The sequence below is a fragment of the Phyllosticta citribraziliensis genome (assembly GCF_038025025.1).
Source record: "Phyllosticta citribraziliensis strain CPC 17464 chromosome Unknown J3D65scaffold_6, whole genome shotgun sequence".
Lineage (NCBI taxonomy): Eukaryota > Fungi > Ascomycota > Dothideomycetes > Botryosphaeriales > Phyllostictaceae > Phyllosticta > Phyllosticta citribraziliensis.
In genome coordinates this window covers 1,785,062-1,805,132 of record NW_027117343.1, presented here as the reverse complement: position 1 = coordinate 1,805,132, position 20,071 = coordinate 1,785,062, and the positions used below count along the sequence as shown (strand labels likewise).

At 56.7% G+C, this 20,071-nt stretch overlaps 9 protein-coding genes across 9 annotated transcripts; 5 read left to right on the top strand and 4 right to left on the bottom strand.

Annotated features, from left to right (window-relative positions):
• Window positions 1-678: 678 nt before the first annotated feature.
• J3D65DRAFT_543069 (uncharacterized protein) lies at window positions 679-1,968 on the top strand (the record flags this gene model as incomplete). The annotated part of the gene is made up of 1 exon (XM_066796725.1): window positions 679-1,968. A coding segment is annotated over one exon (1,290 nt), but the record flags the coding sequence as incomplete, so codon positions are not given.
• Window positions 1,969-3,679: 1,711 nt separating this feature from the next.
• Window positions 3,680-4,704, top strand: J3D65DRAFT_603353 (glycoside hydrolase family 43 protein; the record flags this gene model as incomplete). Its single annotated transcript, XM_066798203.1, has 2 exons — window positions 3,680-4,562; window positions 4,619-4,704. The coding sequence occupies 2 exons, from the start codon at window positions 3,680-3,682 to the stop codon at window positions 4,702-4,704; spliced, it is 969 nt and encodes a 322-aa protein (XP_066655516.1).
• Window positions 4,705-5,660: 956 nt separating this feature from the next.
• J3D65DRAFT_625274 (uncharacterized protein) lies at window positions 5,661-6,495 on the bottom strand. Its single transcript, XM_066800324.1, has one exon. It carries the CDS (start codon window positions 6,195-6,197, stop codon window positions 5,778-5,780), a length of 420 nt encoding a protein of 139 aa, XP_066655515.1. The 5' UTR covers window positions 6,198-6,495; the 3' UTR covers window positions 5,661-5,777.
• A 392-nt stretch (window positions 6,496-6,887) lies between these two features.
• On the top strand, window positions 6,888-8,108 carry J3D65DRAFT_378209 (glycoside hydrolase superfamily). Its single transcript, XM_066795758.1, has 2 exons — window positions 6,888-7,519; window positions 7,577-8,108. The coding sequence occupies exons 1-2, from the start codon at window positions 6,997-6,999 to the stop codon at window positions 8,074-8,076; spliced, it is 1,023 nt and encodes a 340-aa protein (XP_066655514.1). The 5' UTR covers window positions 6,888-6,996; the 3' UTR covers window positions 8,077-8,108.
• A 1,527-nt stretch (window positions 8,109-9,635) lies between these two features.
• On the top strand, window positions 9,636-11,699 carry J3D65DRAFT_552859 (chitin synthase-domain-containing protein; the record flags this gene model as incomplete). The annotated part of the gene is made up of 6 exons (XM_066797098.1): window positions 9,636-10,203; window positions 10,266-10,579; window positions 10,659-10,832; window positions 10,881-11,063; window positions 11,115-11,424; window positions 11,533-11,699. Coding segments are annotated over 6 exons (1,716 nt in total), but the record flags the coding sequence as incomplete, so codon positions are not given.
• Window positions 11,700-11,817: 118 nt separating this feature from the next.
• J3D65DRAFT_646014 (UDP-N-acetyl-D-mannosamine 6-dehydrogenase) lies at window positions 11,818-13,071 on the bottom strand (the record flags this gene model as incomplete). Its single annotated transcript, XM_066802250.1, has 2 exons — window positions 11,818-12,978; window positions 13,015-13,071. The coding sequence occupies 2 exons, from the start codon at window positions 13,069-13,071 to the stop codon at window positions 11,818-11,820; spliced, it is 1,218 nt and encodes a 405-aa protein (XP_066655512.1).
• Window positions 13,072-14,023: 952 nt separating this feature from the next.
• Window positions 14,024-15,149, bottom strand: J3D65DRAFT_603348 (uncharacterized protein; the record flags this gene model as incomplete). The annotated part of the gene is given in 3 exon segments (XM_066798202.1): window positions 14,024-14,620; window positions 14,640-14,955; window positions 15,016-15,149. 3 exon segments carry the CDS (start codon window positions 15,147-15,149, stop codon window positions 14,024-14,026), a joined length of 1,047 nt encoding a protein of 348 aa, XP_066655511.1.
• A 999-nt stretch (window positions 15,150-16,148) lies between these two features.
• Window positions 16,149-18,241, top strand: J3D65DRAFT_553256 (laccase; the record flags this gene model as incomplete). The annotated part of the gene is made up of 6 exons (XM_066797122.1): window positions 16,149-16,442; window positions 16,494-16,593; window positions 16,642-16,767; window positions 16,822-17,799; window positions 17,856-18,029; window positions 18,084-18,241. 6 exons carry the CDS (start codon window positions 16,149-16,151, stop codon window positions 18,239-18,241), a joined length of 1,830 nt encoding a protein of 609 aa, XP_066655510.1.
• Window positions 18,047-20,049, bottom strand: J3D65DRAFT_378163 (uncharacterized protein). Its single transcript, XM_066795757.1, has one exon. The coding sequence runs from the start codon at window positions 19,988-19,990 to the stop codon at window positions 18,518-18,520; it is 1,473 nt and encodes a 490-aa protein (XP_066655509.1). The 5' UTR covers window positions 19,991-20,049; the 3' UTR covers window positions 18,047-18,517.
• Window positions 20,050-20,071: the final 22 nt, after the last annotated feature.

Here is a 20,071-nt window from a genome sequence, read left to right as displayed (position 1 = left end):
CACCCACCTGCGCCCACGCCCACCGAGCGCCCTCGCCCTCGCCCTCGCCCTCGCCCTCCTCTCCGCCTCGCCGTCCCCGAGCGCAGGATACCCTTTGCGCTCGCTCTCGCAGCTGACCCTCGCTCCTAACGACCCTTGTCAGCGCTTCCCGCCAGCCCACCCGCGCTGCGCTGCGCTGCGCTGCGTTGCGTTGCGACATCCACCGACACAAGTCAACACCACTTGCGCCCGTCTCTCCACTGGGCCCCCTCCACGGGATACGTCCCGCTAAGCGCCACTCTCTTCTCCATTGGCCCTTTGATCCTCCACCTGCCTTGCTGCCAAACAACACCCGACCAAACTCGCGACGCTCCCAATTACCACCTCACCGCCACCCTTCACTTCTGCCCAACAACCACCGCCCTGTGCCTGCCGACTCAACTGCCCAAGGCCGAATCTCTACCCTCCTCTGCCTCCTCGCAGACCCGAGTCGCATCCTCTACAATCCGGCGCATTTCTCCCCGCAGGAACGCGACGTCCGTGTTGTTGGTCCACCATAGTACTGCACATATTGGTGCGCACACGACCTAGCTCTGCGGGAGCCCCCAAAACACCATGGCGGCGGTTGCGGTCGACCAAAAGCCCGAATCTCAGTCTCCACCGAACAAGGACGCTTCCCCACCGCCCTCCACCTCGCCCTCCACTCTCCCCCCGCTCGTCACCTCGCCCGAATCGCGACCTTCCAACAGCGCGCGCGCAAGCTTCTACGCCAAAAATCGCCTCTCGGCCTTTTCGCAGACCTCTGCCGCCCATCGCTCGCGCCCAACTTCGACGGCCTACCCAGTCTTTCACTCGAGCCTCAGCTACACTCTCGTCCGGGACTTTGCCTATCCGCCGTATAGTCCTCTGTTTTACGGTCCGCTGCCTGAGCAGCACTCGGAGATTTCCACCCCCGTCAGCGAATCGCAAAGCAGGCGTCTTTCTGACCCCCCTCTTTCGTGGGACGGTTCCAGGGTCTACTGGGGAACCGGCCCGTGGGAGAGCGCGGGCGAACAATTACCGTCGAGTTCCTTTGGCGATGGACCGCCTTGGAGCGAAGACGAAGACTTGCATAGCCCGGTCGTGACGAGCGCGAGACACAAAAAGCACAAGTCGAGCGCCGGCGAGTACGACACTCGAGGTCGCTCCACCGAGCGCGATGCCGGCCCGAGGCGGGGATCATTCACCGGCACCAATGGCGACGGCAGCCAAACCTACTACGTCAGCGACCTGGACGAGGCCAATGGTCCCGGCGGCGAATTCATCACCTACCCCGCGGGTGAAGAAGAGAGAAACCTGGCCCGGCGCGCTTCCGAAGGCTTGCCGCGCAGAAAGTATTCGGACCAAGATGGCCTCTTGTACTCGGAAGATGACATGTCGGATGCGTCGTCCCAAGGCGGTCACAATGAGGGGAGCAGATTTTCGCGCGACTACCAATTCACCATTGCCTCTCCAGACGAGGAGATGCACGGAAAAGCCGTGGCCTTGTTTGATTTTGAGCGCGAGAACGACAACGAGCTGCCCTTGACCGAGGGACAAATAATCCTCGTCAGCTATCGACATGGACAGGGCTGGCTCGTTGCCCAAGACCCTCGCACGGGCGAGTCGGGACTCGTGCCCGAAGAGTATGTGCGGTTACTTCGCGACATTGAGGGCGGATGGAACGGCTTGATGAACGGCAACGAAATCGCCCAGGAGGCATCCTTTGACGAGACCAACGAACCCGAAGCAGCTCCCCCCAGCGTGGCGAGCCCCGGCCTGGGCGAGGCCCTCACGCCGACACAAAACAACCACCGACGTGCTACCAGCGGCCTCAGTGGAACCAGTGGCCACTCTGCCAGCAACAGCGAGTTCTACACCCCCGTCGTCAGCACCTTTTCCACCAGCTCAAAGGATTTGGAAAGATTCCCTCAGCACCTCCTCGGCAGCCAAGTGACGACCCCGGTCGGCGACGGAACCTTTCCCCGGAGAGGCAGCAAGGCGTCGACCCAGATGAACAGCCCCAGGAAAGAAGACACGGATCAGAGGATGGAGGAGAATGGCCACGAAAAGGGCAGCAGCTGAGTGCGCCAGTGGCCGACGGCGGTGATACCCAGAGACCATGTCCAGGCATGTCGGGCATGTCGTGTATGTTTTCCTAACGTTGACTTGCATCAGTCGGAGTATCTGTTTGTAGTATGTCTTGCCAGTGTCAGGATCAGTACTGCTCCAAGTCTTGTCGGTTTCGTTTGCACTTTTTTTATATTTGTTCCTTTATGACGGCTCTGCTCTTCTTCTAGCATGCGGAGTGGTTCTTCAATTCCCACTTTTGAGATGACGGGCGCGCATCGCGTCTTTGGAGTTGTACACTGGTCTTGATGATCCATTCGTTTCTGCGCCGTGGAGCGGTTTTGGATCAGTGCTGATCGAAGGCGGAGGAGGAAAGCGTTGTAGCCATAGTGCGAACCAGACTGGGTAGAGACTGAATTCCATGTGAGTCTCCAGGCAAGTTATGAAGCAGCTTACCTTTCCACCAGTTGTTAGATTCGTGAAAAGTCACTTTAAGAGCACTCATCTTCGCTAGGTCATTGGCGGCCATTGCCACGTCGCACGCGCAAAGCTCTCCTAACGGGAGGCCGCACAGTTATAAGGGCGGCATCGACATGGCACCAAACATGCGTCGCGTTCCTCGCAGCACATCAAGCTCGCCTCGTCGCGGCTCGAGTCGTCCTCTTCAACACGCTCCTATGATCCTTACCCAGGCCAGGCGGATCTCCTACGGGTGGTCGTGCGCCGCCTGAAGATGGACGACGAAACAGGACAGGCCAGGTGGGTCTCGTGTAGAGCGACGGGCACCGTGCTTTTGCTGCTCCCGTAATTTGCTGAGGTGGTCGTCGCCTGCAGCAACAACATCCTTTTATCCCAAGGATTTCTCCGCGAGCTCCCACTCCCTCCCACAGCCGCGCTAGTTGACGAAAGGCAGGCAGGCAGCGAGCGTCCAGGGGCCAGCCACGCCGTAGTCGAGTGATGGACGCGGACCTGCGCACGCAACGGCCCGAGGCAACCGACGAACCGACGGTGGAACTTGCATGCCACCTATCACACGCGCAGATACGCTTAATCACACTTGCACTCGTCCAGCACGGATTAATCCCACTCTCATATCAGCCGCCGGCCCAGCAAACACACGAGGCACGAAAAAACCACCTTCCAACGCAAGACTGCGGGCCCGCAGTCCAGCGCTCTTGGCTGTCGAGAGTGGCCCGGATCTGAGGCCCCAATGGAGCATAAGCGAGTGCGTCCACCTTTTTTTCGAAACACGGCGCCGCCGACCTGCCCCCCCTGGATGGCAGCACCACAGCCGTCGCGTCTGCGATGCGCCCACCGGGTGTCCTGTGCGCTGTTTGCGACGGATATTGATTTCCAAGCGTAGGGCGCCGGCGCTCGCCCGCTGGCTGCCATGCGGTGTTGGGGCAGTATGTATATGAATGAGAGTGCTGGACGTGGACGCGTCTGAAAGTATCCCCCCTGGTTTCTATACTGCATTTTCCCCGGGCAGAGTCAAGTCTGTAAGAAGCAGGTTCTCCACCGTCGTGTTTCAATTGCTTCTATTTCTTCTTCCTGCTCGATACCTACACCTTCTTTCCGGACGTCAGCCCCAGCGCTGCCTCGCAACATCAAGATGAAGCTCCTCAGCAAGCTCTCCTTCAGCGCCGCCGCGCTGCTGCTGCCTGCCCTCGCGCACGCCTACGCCAACCCGGGCGCCTGCTCCGGCACCTGCACCAACACCCACGACCCGTCCATCATCCGGCGCGACAGCGACGGCACGTACTTCCGCTTTTCGACGGGTGGCAAGATCGCGGTGCACACAGCGTCGGACCTCACGGGGTCGTGGACGTACCTGGGAGCCGCCATCCCAGCCGGCTCGAGCATCGACCTGACGGGCAACGACGACCTCTGGGCGCCCGACGTCACCAAGGTCGGCGACACGTACTACCTGTACTACAGCGTGTCGAGCTTCGGGTCGCAGGACAGCGCCATCGGCGTCGCGACGTCGACCGACCTGGAGACGTGGACGGACCGCGGCAGCACGGGCATCCGCTCCAGCAGCAGCAAGAGCTACAACGCCATCGACCCGAACCTGATCAACGCCGACGGCACCTACTACCTGACCTTCGGCTCCTTCTGGAAGAACATCTACCAGGTCGAGATGAAGTCGACGCCGACGGCGGCGGCCGGCTCGGCCGCGCAGGTCGCCTACGACCCCACCACCACGGCCGAGGAGGGCGCCTTCGTCTTCAAGAACGGCGACTATTACTACCTCTTTTACAGCAAGGGCCAGTGCTGCGGCTACGACTCCAGCAAGCCGGCGGCCGGCGCCGAGTACAAGATCATGGCGTGCCGTAGCAGCAGCGCGACGGGCGGCTTCGTCGACGCCGATGGCACGGACTGCACGAATGGCGGCGGCACCGTCGTCCTCGAGAGCCACGACAACGTATATGGCCCCGGTGGCCAGGGCGTCTATGACGACCCGACGCGCGGCCCCGTTTTGTATTACCATTATGGTGAGTTGCGGATGTGCTGGCGAAGTGTTGGGGCGCTTGCTAATGTGTACGCGCAGTCGATACCACGATTGGCTATGCCGACGGCGACAAGCAGTTTGGCTGGAACACGATCGACTTCTCCAGCGGCTGGCCGGTCGTGTAAGGGGGCAAGGGATGCGTCGCTTGTGGGCAGAAGGCGGCAGGGGCCCGTCGGTGATAGTGGAAAGAATCCCTTCTTCGTTGTACATATTTTTCAGTCTTTTTACGCATGCATGCCACCTTTTCTGCTTTGCTGTTCTGCGCGTTGCTTTGTTTTGCTTTACCTTGCCTTTCTGTGTCGCTTTCTGATGCTGACACGTTGGAGTTGGGGGATACGTCGAAACGGGCGGCAGACGCATACTTTCCCCCCCATAATCACTGTCACGGTACAGTGGTGGTGGCCGTGTGTAATGTCCGGCAGGCACACCTCGGGGGCAAAACAGACAGACAGACCGACATACAGACGCACCTGAGCCCTGAAACGAACCCAGACATGTGTGTCTGCTCTCGCAACACTCCTCCGTACGCCTCCTTAAGAGATGAGGTGAGATAGTCAGGCATGAGTGCCGCAACGAAGGCACCGGTTTAGTTATCTAACAATGAATCGATGGCTCTAGCTACTGCGGCGACACTGTACTGCACACACGCACGTGGAGAGAGCTTTTCTGGGAGAAAAGCATGGTTTATTCGGGTATCTAGGTAGGTAGGCAGGGAGAGGGAAGAGGTGGCTGCTTTTTCGTAGCCGTGGTTGAGCGTTGCTACCATGGTTCAGCAATCTGGCGCCAGAGTTGAGGAGACGGGCAAGTTTCTGCAGGAGGAATTGGGCGCGAATGTCGCGTGTATTTACTGTTTGAAGAGTGACTGAGATCCTTTTACTTGTTGTGGCACTTCTACGAGCGGTGATGATCGATATTGGAAGCTGAGGTTTGGAGAGATATATGCGCTCAGGTAAAATAAAGACGACGCATGGCAGTCAGTCACCTTAGGGATGCGTTGGGAGGGAGCAAAAGACGGGCGGAACACCACAGTCACCACCGTCGCAACAATCTCAATAAGAACAAAAGAGAAAAAAAAAGTAGGAGCTGGGCAGGGGTATCGAACATAGACCTCTGGACAGTACGCGCCATGATAACCCCGTTATTAGTCGTCAGCACAACCGGTTGGTCGTGCCGACATATGTGTGTATGTACCAAGGTATTATGTCTCTGTTACGATATTGCTATTGCGATATCCCTTGTTGAGTCGTTGTGTGTATGGTCCTTTTCTTGTAATAATACCTCTCCGTGTATCATGCGCGCGTAGTAGTCTGCCATCTCGGCAGGTCCGATCGATTGCCTGTCGGCCACCCAGCCCCTGTGGGGAGTATGGGTCGCGCTTTGGGCTTTTATGGTCGCCATGGCGGATGATTTGCCCGTGAGGCGCCACAAGCCAATGAAGTGACTGGCCACCCATTGTCTCAGCCTTGAATCTCCTGGAGCTTGCTCCAATCTCCCAACGTTCGCTCTGTCCGTCGACCATCGAGTGCGACAAATAGCCATGACACCCACATGAGGCCTCGACACGACGGCACACAAGCTCTCCTCCCAACACTGCAACAAAACCACCCATCAGCACCATCCTTGCCCAGACATTACTCCACCCAAAAAACAACAGACATACCGTGACCACCTCCACGGCGCTCACGCCTAGCACGACCCATTCTGGTACAGCGCATCCACCTCCGAGTACGTCGAGCCCCGGCGCGCCCGCTCCGGATGCAAATGCACGACGGCCGGCCCCTCGCCGACGCTGGCTTTGGCAAGCTTGGTCGCCATGGCCAGCAGCTGCTTGGTCTTCGCCGCCGCCGCGCGCGCCGTCCTGGCTATCGAGGGCGCAACGGCGTCGCGCAGCATTTCGAGAGAGTTGCGGCGCTTCTTCTGCTGCGGTGGCGCTTGCTGATGCTGTGTTTGCAGACGCTCGCTACGACGCAGCTGGCCCGGGTTGGCTTTTTGGCGCGCCATGTGTTGTCGGCTGTGAAATCGGTTTGCGGTGACTGCAGATGGTGGATCGCGATCGGTGGACCCAGACGTCGGTCAATGAACGAAATGAAATGCCGCAGGACTGCCATCGACAGGACAATGCTCATATACCGCGGGGGCATCGATGACGTGCACAAAGACTCGCAAGCAGATGGTCTTTGGACAAGATGGAAAGATTAGGCGCGTAGGCCGGTGTGCGGGATTTATCGAAGCTGAAAGAATAGTCAGTTGATCGGGAGAGACGCTTGCGTGAAACGACAAGATGTGCCAATGCCTCCTGGTGGAGAACAAAGATCGCGCGGGCGCCTCGCAGTCTGCTTCGACGTCTCGAGTGGCCCGCATGAGATAGGGGTGCGCAGCCAGCGTGGCCGGTCGTGTAGGAGACGACAACACACACCATGTTCCTGCGCCATATTTTGTACGGGACAGTAGCAATCTTTTGCGCATTCCCAGCATCGACGGGGGCAGACTTCGACGCCGAAGGCGCGCAGAATCTCTTCGTATACTTTGCGCAGTCCTCAGGCCGCAACGCGAGCCTGACCAATCTTTGCAGCAACGCTGCCGTGGACGTCATCATCCTCGGCTTCGTTCGCAGCTTCACGGACACAGCCGGATATCCCACGGTTGACTTTGGGCCATGGGTCTGCAGTGACGCGAGACCGGCCAATGCAACAGTGGCCCCGGGAATGGCCGTGTGTACGGAGCTCGGAAGGCAGGTCAAGAGGTGCCAGGAGTTGGGCAAGAAGATTTACGTGAGCATTGGCGGCTCCACGTCCAACACGTCGTTCGGAACCGGCATCGAAGGACGCCAGGCAGCCGAAGATGCGGCAAAGTCGATGTGGGAGCTGTTTGGAGAAGGTAAAACAGTGCCATATTTGCGTCCTTTGGGCCGCGATGTCGTCGTTGACGGGTTTGACATTGGTAACGAATCCTCCCAAGGCGTTGCTGGGCGAAAGGCTGATTGACTGACCGTGGCAGACCACGAAGTCGGCTCACCCGCCCACTACGACACCTTCGTGTCAGCTCTGCACTCTTACCTCGCGTCGGCCTCCAAGCCCATGTATATCTCGGCCGCTCCAACCTGTGATACCACGAATCGACCCATCTCGGAGACAGCTCTGGCCCTCGTCGACTTCATCTTCATCCGCTTCTACAACAAGGCCTCGTGTTCACTCGGCACGCCAGCGTTCCGCCGATCGCTCAGGACCTGGTACGAAGACCTCGTGCCGTTGCCTCTGTCGCCGTCACCCAAGGTTTTGCTGGGAGGACTGAGCTTCGACAACGACAACCTGGGGTTCGTGTCTCCGGAAAGCTTTGGTGACGCAATACGACTGGCACGACGACCGGATCTGCTCCGCTGGAACGAGGCCAAGTTTGGAGGCGTGATGTTTTGGGATGGCCCGAGAGGCTTGGCCGTCAAGGCGGAGAATGGACTTGATTTTTTGGCGTACACCAAGGCTGTCTTGGCGGAGGGGTGAGAGCCGGGGTGAAGCGCGCGGCTATTGAGTTTGTTGCGGAAATTGTTGGTATAGTGGCGTCTTTCAAGGTCGACAGTTGGGCAATGGATTCCATGATGCCATCCTTGGCCCCAGTGACAAACAAAACTCTTGCCAATTTCTCTTTCCCCTGGCAGCTGGATCGCAAACAAAGCGCCGGCTTTGTTGTGTAGTCGATTCGTCGATCTCGCACATTCTTTTCCGTTTCACACACTGACCGGTGAAGAGAAGAGGCTTGGACGCCAAGCTGAGTTGATTCTGAGCATTAGTCCATCTTGCTATGCATGATATGGAAGATGGGCAGATGAGAAGGTGCGCGTTGGAAGAGGTGTCGTGAAAGATAGGAATATGGAGCTAACCAATTTCAGCAACATAGGCGAAGCGACTGGACAACTCCTGCGTTTGCGACTTCTCCTTTCGACAACATCCATTGTCTTTGTTGCAACCTCCATCTTTTCAGAACGTGCAACATCAACAAGCTTCCCGTTTCCGCGATGAGCAAGGAAATCCCCCTCGGCCGCCTCTGGTGGCATCCCGGGAAAAATCACTCCCCACACTTCTGCCGTGCCAATGCTTGGATTTCCGTGCAAGATTCATTGTTTTGCGCATGCTCTTGCTGAATTTCCCGGAATCAGTGCACTTTCTTTGCTCTTCCCCGCAAACGGGGGATCATCCACCCCACACTGCTTTTGCAATGCGGGTGTTGAGAGTTTCTCTAGCATGTCCCGCTCATATGTACAGACGGAACGTGTGATGTCCCTTGACGACGGCCACTCTGCAATGGCTGGCATGCATTAATGAGTAATTTGGCTGGTGTTGATGACATCAACTCCAATGCTGTTACAGAGACAGATCCTACCCCGCAAGTCTCGTCTACAGCCTGTGTTCTCGACAATGTTGCGCAACAGCCAGACCCGGAACTTGCGGCGACCCAGCAGATTGAGCTCGAAGCGACCGACGCGCCCAGAAGCTCGACATCGAGCTGGATTACCATCGAGTCGTCGCCTGCCCAGATATCCCCAGGAAAATCGACATCAAGCCTTGCCTTGGAGCTTTCTTCCACACTCACAGTCCTCGACGATGTGTCAACCACACAACTCGGATGTCCAATACAGACTATCAGAAGTGCAGCCTCGAGCTGGGCGACTATCGAAACTCCTCTGGATCTTGAGCGCTCGAATAAACACCATGACAATGGCCCTGGGATTACGACCACTGTGTGTCCTGTGCCGACATTCTTGCATACAAGTCTCAGAGACACACGGCCTGCGCCGACGCCGTCGCTTGCCTCTTCCGCCTACTTCGACACGGAGACGGCCGCGAGGGTGGATGAATCCACCAGGCCAAGTTTCGACTCATATTCCACGGCACCGCCCACCAGAGCTTCGTTGTCCACCATATCCTTCGCTACGTGCGCAGAAGAAGGCATCTCGCGTACAAATACACTTCAAAGTACTGGCAAAGAAAGCCAAGGAGGATACGTTACAGCGCAAGAAGATGCCGAAGGCGGCCAAGCGGAGAAGGAATCAGTCCGATTGGAGGACAAGGTCGAAGGCTGCAGATATCCCGAAATTCCAGACCCCGAAGACCCTGCTCGAATCCTTGGACCCAAGGACCTGCGCAACCAACGCATCTTCTTTTTCGGTGTGATCCTCTGCCTCAACATTGGCATGGCCATGGTAGCTCTGTTCGCCAACGAGGGTATGGTCGTGTTCTGTTTCATTCTATTCATCAAAAGCAAAGACTTTCTTTCCGTCATCATTTCAGCGCTTGGTCTCTTCGTCAGGAAAATATACCGTATCTTCAAGCCACTTCCGCCCGTTCCCACGCAATGGATCCTCACACTCATTCCGGCGTATTCGGAGAGCGAGGAGCAAATTGTCAAGACCATCTACTCGCTCCGGGACAACGATGTTGAGCCGCACCGTCAAGTCATGGTCGTCTTGCTCGATGGCAAGCCGCGCGATGTACGCAGACACATGACTCGCTTTGTACGCGAGTTCCAGCGGCCATACATCTCGCTGAAGCACAAACGAGGCGTGCTCAAGATTACAGCGGGATTCATGGAAGACGTTCCTGTCATTGTGATTGAGAAGCTGAAGAATAGCGGTGAGAAGAGCCGCCATTGGGAGCATATGGAAGCAAAGACGCTGACGTTAACCTACTTGTAGGCAAGAAGGATTCCCTCATTCTGTGCCACGATCTTTTCAACGTACCGCGCCACAACGTCCCGCTGTACACGCGACTATTAAGAGAAGAAATTTGGACGGACATTCTACCCAAGTTGACCGAAGGCCAGAACTTCAAAGACTTTGACATGGTCTTTTGTACCGATGCCGACTCGACAATCTACAAAGGGGCAGTGGCAAGTCTAGCAAACGCCCTCGCAAGGGACAAGAATGCAATCGCGGCTTGCGGACTGGTCCTGGTTGAGCTGGAGCCAGGATTCGAGTGGTCCTTCTGGAACTTGTACCAGCAATTTCAAGTGAGTACGCGCTAAAAGCGTTCAAGAGATCTTTTGCAGACCGGGCTGCGAGGTGCGTATGTGAACTGACAGATCATAGTACACTTTTGGACAGTACGTTCGCAGGCGAGCGGAAGGCTTTATTGGCAAGGTGTCTTGCTTGCCAGGTTGCATCACAATGATAGCTGTCCGCGAGGAAATGGCTGGTGCAATTCGAAAGTATGCGGAGCCAATCACCATCTACCCGGTCATCCACCACCAGGTTCAGTATCTCGTGAGTCTCGCAACCTTTTTCTTCCATCCGAGCTTGCTGATGTCTTAGGGGACCGATCGACGGCTCACGTACTCGATGCTCTCTCAAGACAAAAAGCTCCACACGCTCTTTGTTCCTGAGGCGGTCAGTGAGACTGTTGCACCGCAGTCTCTGCAGCACTATCTGTCCCAGCGACGACGATGGGGTTCAAACGCATACTTCAACAACTACTTCTACTGGATGGGCGAAAAGGTACGATGAGCAACACTCAGTTCGAAAGGCAGCCAACTGACATCGCCGCAGATGATAGTCATCACCCGCATCGCAGCCTCAATAGAAGTCGTTAGGCTTTCCATGGTCTACTACCGCATCTTCAACACGTTTCTTTTCCTCAAAGGGCTGACCGAGGGCGTGACATTCATGGAGCTCCTACCGCTGATCATAGTCAGCCAGCTGCCGACCATGTGGTTCATGTTTTGCGTCTTCTTCCTGGAGCACGAACTGCGCAAGCGGGCGCACAAGCTCGTCATTGGCTTCTGCATCAACAAGATGATCAGTCCGTTCATCTCTCTCACCGTCTTCACAAAGGTCGCCAAGAACTTGGGGAGCCAAGGTACGTTTGTTCCTGGTCACTGTGCTGTACTCAGGATTCCGAGACAAAGAATTTCCTCGCACTTTCCCCCTGGCCGGATTGAACAATGAGCTGACTTTGACAATGCAGTGTGGGGAATGTCGGGTGTAACTGCCTCGTCGGCTCCAGCCGCAACGTCAGTGGCAGAACAGGAGGCAGAGAAGCTGGAAGCAGAGAAAAAGGCCGAGAAGGGCCTGACAGGTCCGCAACTCTCGGGTTCAGACGAGGAACATGTACACGAGACAGAAGTCATGTAGAATTCAAAGCTCTTTAAGGATCATGAAATTGCTCTACCTTTGACGAACGAAACAAAATCAAATCTCAACTATCAACTATCAACAGTCTAGCGAAATCAAATCCTCTCAACAAAACCCTTTACTTAAATTCTTGCACCTTGATCCTGTCCGGCTGCAATTTTTCGACAACGCCAAAGTCGACGCCCGCCTGCCGCATGCAAATGGCGACGGCGTCAAAGTTGTCCTCGAGATACCGCGGGTCCCACGAGGCGTCGTCCAGCTTCTCCATCCAGTCGACGGCCTCGCGCTGAACGAGCGGGTCGTAGAACGCGAGACGGCGGCACCCCAACTTGCGCAGGCGCTCGGCGAACGAGATGCCAGGAGAGCACGACAGCACCGACTGGCCGGGCTTGAAGCCCAGGCCGACGACGAGGATGCGCGGAAGATGGTCGGCGGACGCGGAGCTGGTGCGGCGGTAGAACGTCCTTGCCTTGGTGTCGGGCCGCTTCCACATCTGCGCCGTCGCCTTCTCCAGCACGGGCAGGTTCTTGTTGTTGGCGAACAGGTAGAAGGGGTTGACTGGGATGCAGTGCCCGCCGACGCCGAGTCCAGGCGAGAAGGGCGTGTAGCCGTACGGCTTGCTGCTGGCCGCGCGAATCATCTCATCTGGGTCGACGCCGTGGCTGCGGGCGGCGTCGGCCATCTCGTTGACGTACGCAATGTTGATCATGCGGTAGCAGTTTTCAAAGAGCTTGGTCATCTCCGCCGTCTCGGGCGACGAGACAGGAACCACGTGATCGAAGACTTGAGCGTAGAGGGTTTGGATGAGGCTCAGGGCCTTGGGCGTCAGGCCAGAGACGAGCTTGGGAATGGCCTTTGCAGTGGGAGCGACGCGCCCTGGGTCGACACGCTCGGGCGACATGCCGCAGTGGTAGTTGTCCTGGTAGGCGGAGAAGAGCTGGCGGGTCGTCCCAACGCACACAGACGACTCAAGGACGATAGCCGCGCCGGGCCGCGCGTAGCCCATGACCAAGCTGACGGCGGAAAGGAGATGCGACAGATTGACTGAGCGGTCCTCTTTGAGAAGGGTCGGCACAGAGATGAGGTAGTGAGTCGCTCGGCCCAGCTGCTCCTTGTCGGCCGTGAGTGTGACATTGGGTAGGTCTTTGAACGCCCGTTTCAGCTCGTCGATGCGTTTTTGAGAGATGTCGAAGCCGATAGACTTGAAGACATGGCCGAATTCGCGAAGTAGCGATTCTCCCACAAAGCCGACACCGACGACGCAGACGCAGGGCTCAATCTTGTGAATGTCGATAAAGTCTCCCCGCGGAATGACACGCCGCAGAGCCGGCGTGATCTCATTTGAACGGTTGCGACGGTGCGTAAAAGGCATGATGTTTTGACAACAAGGAAACGAAGCCTTGCTCAAGACCAGACAGTGACACTATACTAATGACAGACTGAATGGAACACCCCGGAAGCCTCGACAACCGATCAAAGTGATCTATATAGCCGCCGCAGATGCAGTGAAGGCCTTCTCTTGCCGTTTGATGGATTCTTTGCCGAGTCCAGACCTTGGCAACGTGCTTTCATTATAGATCCTGCGATCGAGGCCAAGAAATTGAAGCGGACAGAACAAGAAAGGCCGTGATGGTGTTCTGCCACTTTCAATACCGGCAAGGGGAAACGATGAAGCAACAAGACGCCATCAAAGACGTCCAAGATGTCGTGATGGCGCCCAAATGTCCGAAGAGAGATTCGCCGCGGTAGTGATGTCGTAAGTTTCTTTCGAGTCCCGGGGTGATGTCAGAGGGTCCGAAAATCCCAAAACAAAAAAGAACTGAATATTAATATGCTTATCTCTGAGCACGAGAACCTGAGCGACCTCATTGACCCGAGCAAAGGGAAAAGCTGGAGAGAAGTGTCAAACCCAGGTTTTCAAACGGCTTGGGCCGGTTATTCCTGCCCAGGGGAAGGGCGCACAAAGAGCGCCAGCTGTTTGAACTTGCAGAATATGTTCCTGCATGGACAACGGACGTCAGCGCTAGAGCCCAACGCCAAAGGAATTCCTCACGCAAGTTTCGAAAATGCTCACGACCCAACAGACAGACGGCCCGTACCGGCTGACAGGTACCGATTGAGGGAGACAACGGCCACACGCAAAGAAGAGAGAGCGAATCCGAAGCAGTCATTGTCGTTGTCCGTTCGCGGATCAAGTGGCTCCGCGCCAGGTCGGCTGGAGGTGTTTATGAGAGCCGCGGACCCATCGCATATTGTGGGTATCTTAAGCCTTCTGCGTTGTTTTTTGCTCCGGGGGCTGGGGCTAGAATACAACCACTTGCCGCTCATCGCATCATGAGACTCGCTTCCTTTCTCGTATTGGCGGCTGGTTCATTTTGCGCCGGCGCCCAGACTACCGCGACATCGACTAGCACTGCCACGGGCCGCGGGAGTGGTAGTGCGCTGGCATCATCGTCGGCATCGGCATCACCGAGCAGCCTCAGTTCCGCGCGCCTAAGGAACTCAACCGTCGCGGCACCAGTCGCCACTGTAACAGAGACAGTGGCTCTCAGCATTGTCCTCGACATTCTGGACATGTCGGTGCGGGTCGTGACGTCTTCGTCCGAGTCGTCGTCTAAGAGGAGCAGCTCGTCGAGCAAGAAGTCGACAAGCTCCAGCTCCAAACGATCCAGCTCGACGCCTGCTTGCTCCACTGTTGTCACAACGGCCCCTGCTTGCTGCGCTGCTGCCGCTGCCACGGCGCCACCCGCAGTGTCCAACGTCACGCTGACTACGACCGTCACCCATTTTCCGGGTTCAACCGCACACAACACCACGTCCGCCGTAAAAGTGTCGAGCAGCTTCAATTCAACGACAGTCAAAACGACCATCTCCTCGTCGGGGTGAAGCAAAGTCCGGGGAGAAACGGGTCGCTCTATGCTCTAAATATAGCGGAGCTACCTGTCTTGGGGAGAACCATGGCGGTGGTGGAGGAGGTTGGTTGGGGGGCCCCATAGTGGCGAGGTTGGGCTGATCTTGGAAGCTTCCACCTGTCGTAGCTAAGTCGAGCGCGGAATGCGAATGGAAATAATGATTGGACTTGGAATGGAACATGTCAGTGACAAGACGCGGGTGATTGAGCCCGCAAGTCGAATTTGAGTGCGGGTGAATGTCGATCAGCTTGCCAGCGACGTAGTAGGCGTGCAGCACAGCCGCAGCGGCTAGAGGCTCAATAAGGTTCCAAGTTCGGTGCGGCTGCGGGATCGAGTATAGGAGGCTGGTGTTGTTTTTGCATCAAAGGGATCCCTGGGCTACGCGAACGACACTAAGTCGATACCGTTCTGATGGAGCGACCTTATCGCGAGTAAACGTGTACCGTAGAGGACAGTCGTCGTTTTGTCTTTCGCGTGAGAGGTCGTCTTGATATTTTGATCGGCTTGCATAATGACAGTTCATGATCACGTCCTTCATTTTATCGCGCCAGAGAGGCTAAATGCCATAGCCCCACTGTGGATATAACCGGGTTTTGCAGGACAGTGGTGTTGCAGGAGCCCGAGAACCAGGTATCAGCTTTGGGCTCAAACAGGCCTCGGTCTTGGCTGGGCCCAAGGCGGCGTCCACAGCGCGGGACGAGAAAGGTAGTTTGTGGTTAGCAGTGGTCAACTCGCAATAGAGTTGGCAGATTTCCCGGTTGGAGAGCCGACGTTGGTAGCCTTATCAAAGCTTGGCCTCGACGTCCTCTGCCATCACTTGAAGGGGATTTTTCTTCGTTGTCTTTTCGTCTACGAAAGCTCGTGGGAGCAAACGACTCTCTGAAGCACCTGGAAGCAAGAGCGCTAGATCGCAAGCCGCTGTTTCGTCAGCTCGCCGACCATGCACAAGTGACAGCTGGATGACGGCCGCACCTCAGCTGGAGCCAAGCAAAGCTTGTCAACGAGATGTGCACAGGGTTCTGGCGCGGGACATGGAGCATCCCAGCGCGGCTCTTGTGCACAGCGCTGCTGTAAATAGCGACAACAGTTGCCCGTTTAGGTAAACACGATCGCCTGGCGGCTCTGTTTCATTCCCATCAGCCCTGCTGCACAATCCTTGACGGCGGCCCGAATCTCGAGTGTTCGCCTCGGGACCTGATCTTCCTTTCTTCCCGGACCACAGTCTTGCCCTGTGGACATGGCTATGCAGGCTTGTTGCCGGTGCTCCAGCCTGCCGTTTGATGCCCACTGGTGCTCTGATCCTGGAAAGACTTTTTTCGACCACAGACGGCCCTGCCATGCGGCCAAATGTACAAGCATCAAAGACCTAGAAGACGTTCCGGATCATGGGAAATTGGACGTCCAGTCGAGTTTTTTTAAAACGCTGTTGCCGTCGGCGGGCGAGGCTGCTGTTAAAACTCAGTCTCTCGCTTGTTGATACTGTACATTGTGAGGCGATCCGACGGTTTCTCCTGTACCCCCTCTTGTGGATCCGAAAATGTTTCTCTTTCGTTTGAGCGCGTGCCTTTTGGCACTGTGCTCCTACACCCTCGCGGCTTCGTTGCTCCCTCGCTCCAATGACGCCACAGACGGTCTTTCATCACAACCTTCCGGAGGCTTGGTGGCGAGAACCCTCAAGCAGATCAAATCCTCGTTCAATCTCAAGTTGGACCTGCCAGTGCCAAAGCTGGGATGTCTTTTTTCCAGTCACTCGCGGTACTGCTGGAAAGACCACTACAACGTCTTGACAGATTTTGATGAAGACTTCCCCGATGAATCCAATGTGGTGGAGGTACGTTTATTGAGAACACAGGGCAGAGCAGGGGGCTGATTCTTGCCGCAGTACCATCTGGAAATCACCAACATCACTTTGGCGCCAGATGGATTCGAGCGTCTGGTGCTGGCTGTCAACGGACAATATCCAGGCCCCGTGCTTCAAGCTGGTACGAACTCTCGTGTTTCCGCAAATGTTCGAGGCTGATGACGAGCAGATTGGGGCGACACGATGGTGGTCCACGTCAAGAACTCGATGCAAGACAACGGAACTAGCATCCATTTCCACGGTCTTCGGCAGTTGAATACAAACGGATATGACGGGGTCAACGGCCTGACAGAATGTATGAATTTCAGACACAACTTGTCAAGGATCAGGACTGACGAAGAATGAAAAGGTCCAATCGCAGCGGGAGATTCTAGAACATACCGTTTCAAGTGCTCGCAGTACGGCACGAGCTGGTACCATAGCCACTTCACGGCGCAATACGGCGACGGCGTCGTCGGCGCCATCGTCATCAGGGGTCCTGCGAACGAAGACTACGACGTCGATTTGGGATCGTACATGCTGACTGATTGGTACCACACGCCCGTCGGCACGCTGAACTGGCGCTCCATCCACAGCAACCTGGGGACAGGGCCGCCAACAGCGGACAATGGGCTCATCAACGGGACAATGGTGAATCCAGACGGGCCTGGTGGGTCCTACAACCGGATCAATGTTGAGCGGGGCCGCAGATATCTGCTGCGCGTCATCAACTCGGGCGTCAACGACTTCATGCACTTTTCGATCGACAACCACATCATGACGGTGATTTCGGCCGACTTCATCCCCATCACGCCCTTCGACACGTCGTACATTTCGCTCGGCGTGGGCCAGCGCTACAACGTCATCTTTGAGGCGAATCAGGACGGCGACGACTTCTGGATCCGCTACGATCCTGACCGGACTTGCACGCGCAACCGCAACGCGGGGAATATCAAGGCGATCCTCAGTTACGGCGGCGGCGGCGGCGAGCCGAATACTCAGCGACATGACGACATTCCTGAGGGCTGCAACGACATGCCCAATCTGGTGCCGCGCGTTGCGAATCAGGTGCCACAAGATGGCTTACTGGAGTCGATTCGCTCGCTCGAGTTGGACGCTGGCGTGGTGCAGACCAACGACGGCCAGCTGTTCCACTGGTACCTGGATGGTACTGCCATGCGCATTGACTGGGGTCGTCCGACTATGCAGTACGTTATTGACGGCGACTTCAATTTCCCCCGCGAGATCAACCTCATCGAGCTCCCGCAGAAGGACAGGTGGTACTATTTCGTCATCCAAGAGGCGCCAGAGTTGAACATCACGGTGCCCCATCCAATCCATCTGCACGGTAAGCCCACCAGTCGACATGGTTTCGTTTGCGCGCAAGATGCTGACCACTTCCAGGCCACGACTTTTACCTCTTGGGCGTTGGCACGGGGCAGTGGGACCGCTCGTTGGATGGTCTGCAATTTGACAACCCGATCCGTCGAGACACGGCAATGCTGCCCGGTCTGGGCTACATGATCATAGCCTTCCCAGCCGATAATCCGGGCGCGTGGCTTATGCACTGCCATATAGGTAAGCTGAAAATCCGTGAAAAGAATCTCATATTGATACTAACTCGATTGACAGCCTGGCACGTGGGACAAGGCTTCAGCTTGCAGTTCCTAGAGCAGCGAGATCGGGTGCTGAGCACGCTCGGAGACCGAGGGGAATACGAGCGAGTTTGCGACGGGTGGAGAGACTATTACAGGAACCCCGTGTACCGCCAGGAGGACTCGGGCTTGTAATCAGAGAGCAGAATGTGGTAGAGAGACCTGTGGCTGACGGGGCGCTGCGATTTTGTCTTTATGTTTTGGTTGATTCGGAGATACCTTCACGCTGGATTGTTGAGAACAAGTCGGAATGCATACGGTAAATGGCGCGCGGCGGACGACACTTTTAGCATTAATACCATCCCATAAACTACCTTGACTCCTTGGTTGGTGACAACTCGATGCTGGCGTAGCTCTCAAACCCAATGGCGACCGACGTGCAGACAAAACTCCTTACAATGATGCCGTTGATTAATCTCTTTTTGACTGTTTGGGTGGCGACGGTTCAACGGGGGCGTCTTTCCTCATCTTGGCCAGTTTCCTCAAGGCGATTCCGACGGCGAACAGGGAGGCGGTGACGATATCCAACACGTGCACTCCCCACCAAATGTGTTGCACGCCCAGACTGCACATTCCGACCTCGTACTGCCATTCGCCCCGGCCTTGGTCGAACCAGATGCTGATGAGGCCGGCGTAGCCTCCGTACTCGCCCATCATGCTTCGCAGTGTGACTTCTCTGATGCCCGGCAAGTCAGCATCGGCGGTGCGATTGCCAACCGAGTCCCATCGTACAGCGTCCCATTGGTCTCCGCGGAGGTGGTGGTGGTAGACGTCGCAGCCCGCGTGGTCGTGGCCCGTCACAATCATGCCGTTGCGGCCCATTCCCCGCGCAGGCGCAAACTCGTTGCCACTGAGGCCAAAGAGCCCTTCGAGGACTCCTCGCGACGCGTCCGGGGACAGATGGTTTTGCTCCTTCACGCCGCCGCCGTTGTCAAAGTAGGAGAAGAACGGACCGTCGACGCAAACTCCCTCGCGCTTGTGCAGGGGAATGTGCGTGAGGAGAAGCGTGAAGTGGTTGCGCGACTCGACCGGCGAAGAGCGGGAAATGACGTCGTTGATAAAGTCGTAGGTCTCCTTTTGCAGATTTCCGTCCTTTGCGGGCGCGTCGAGATTCATGCTGTTTAGAACGACGACGCGCAGTTCGGGCACATCTGCGCTCTCCTCGGTCGGCGTCGTCTTTGGCAGGCGGAAAACGGTCTGCCAGTTGACGGGCCCAAAGTTGCGCTCAAACCGGGCGATGCGATTGTCGTCAATGTCTCCAGCGTACCCAATGTCGTGATTACCAGCGACGTTGATGACTCTCCACGACCAAGATGGATCGGCTCCAAGCTCTTGCGCGAGAGGCGCGGCAGTTATGGCATCCTCGACGCGGTGTCCATGCTGGAACACGCGATTCCAGAACCGCCAGCTGCGCCATTCAAACTCCTCGTCGCTTATCCACTGGCTTCCTAGCAAGTCACCGAGGACCGCGACATGTGTCGGCTGTGTCCACCAGTGCAAAGTGCGGTATATGTGGGCAAGGTAGTAGTCGTTGCCAAAGAGGTCGAGGCGTTTGCGGTATCCTTTGAACAGACGCGGGATGTCGTCGTCTACGAGTGCAACGCTTGCCTTGCGCGCCGCAGGCAAAAGACCGAGATCATCGACATGGCTTCGAAAGTCGCGTAGACTGGCAAAGGGCTCGTCCTTGGAATCCGGCAGCGACGTGTCGCCTTCGATTTGGGGGTCTCCTAAGGCCAAGAGTCGCAAAGGGGCCGGACGTGAATGCGGAGGCGTGGGAAAAGCGCAGCCATGGAGGAGAGGGTAGAGGTAGAGGTAGAGAGTGGCTAGCAGGGCGACAGGTAGGAGGCTGCGGCCCAGACGGAGGGCAAAGTCATGAACTGGCATCGAGGCATGGCCAGAAGGTTAGAAGTTGAGTTGAGGGTCCGCGTCGCCGGAGATTCTTTGGCGTTTTGCGCTCTTCCGTGA

What these genes read in the sequence shown, in the direction of transcription:
- J3D65DRAFT_625274 (XM_066800324.1), bottom strand. Translation starts at nt 6,197, where the DNA reads ATGGTGCTGATGGGTGGTTTTGTTGCAGTGTTGGGAGGAGAGCTTGTG.
- J3D65DRAFT_378209 (XM_066795758.1), top strand. Translation starts at nt 6,997, where the DNA reads ATGTTCCTGCGCCATATTTTGTACGGGACAGTAGCAATCTTTTGCGCA. An exon ending in CGTTGACGGGTTTGACATTG is followed by an intron (nt 7,520 to 7,576) that starts GTAACGAATCCT and finishes TGACCGTGGCAG; the next exon opens with ACCACGAAGTCGGCTCACCC.
- J3D65DRAFT_378163 (XM_066795757.1), bottom strand. Translation starts at nt 19,990, where the DNA reads ATGCCAGTTCATGACTTTGCCCTCCGTCTGGGCCGCAGCCTCCTACCT.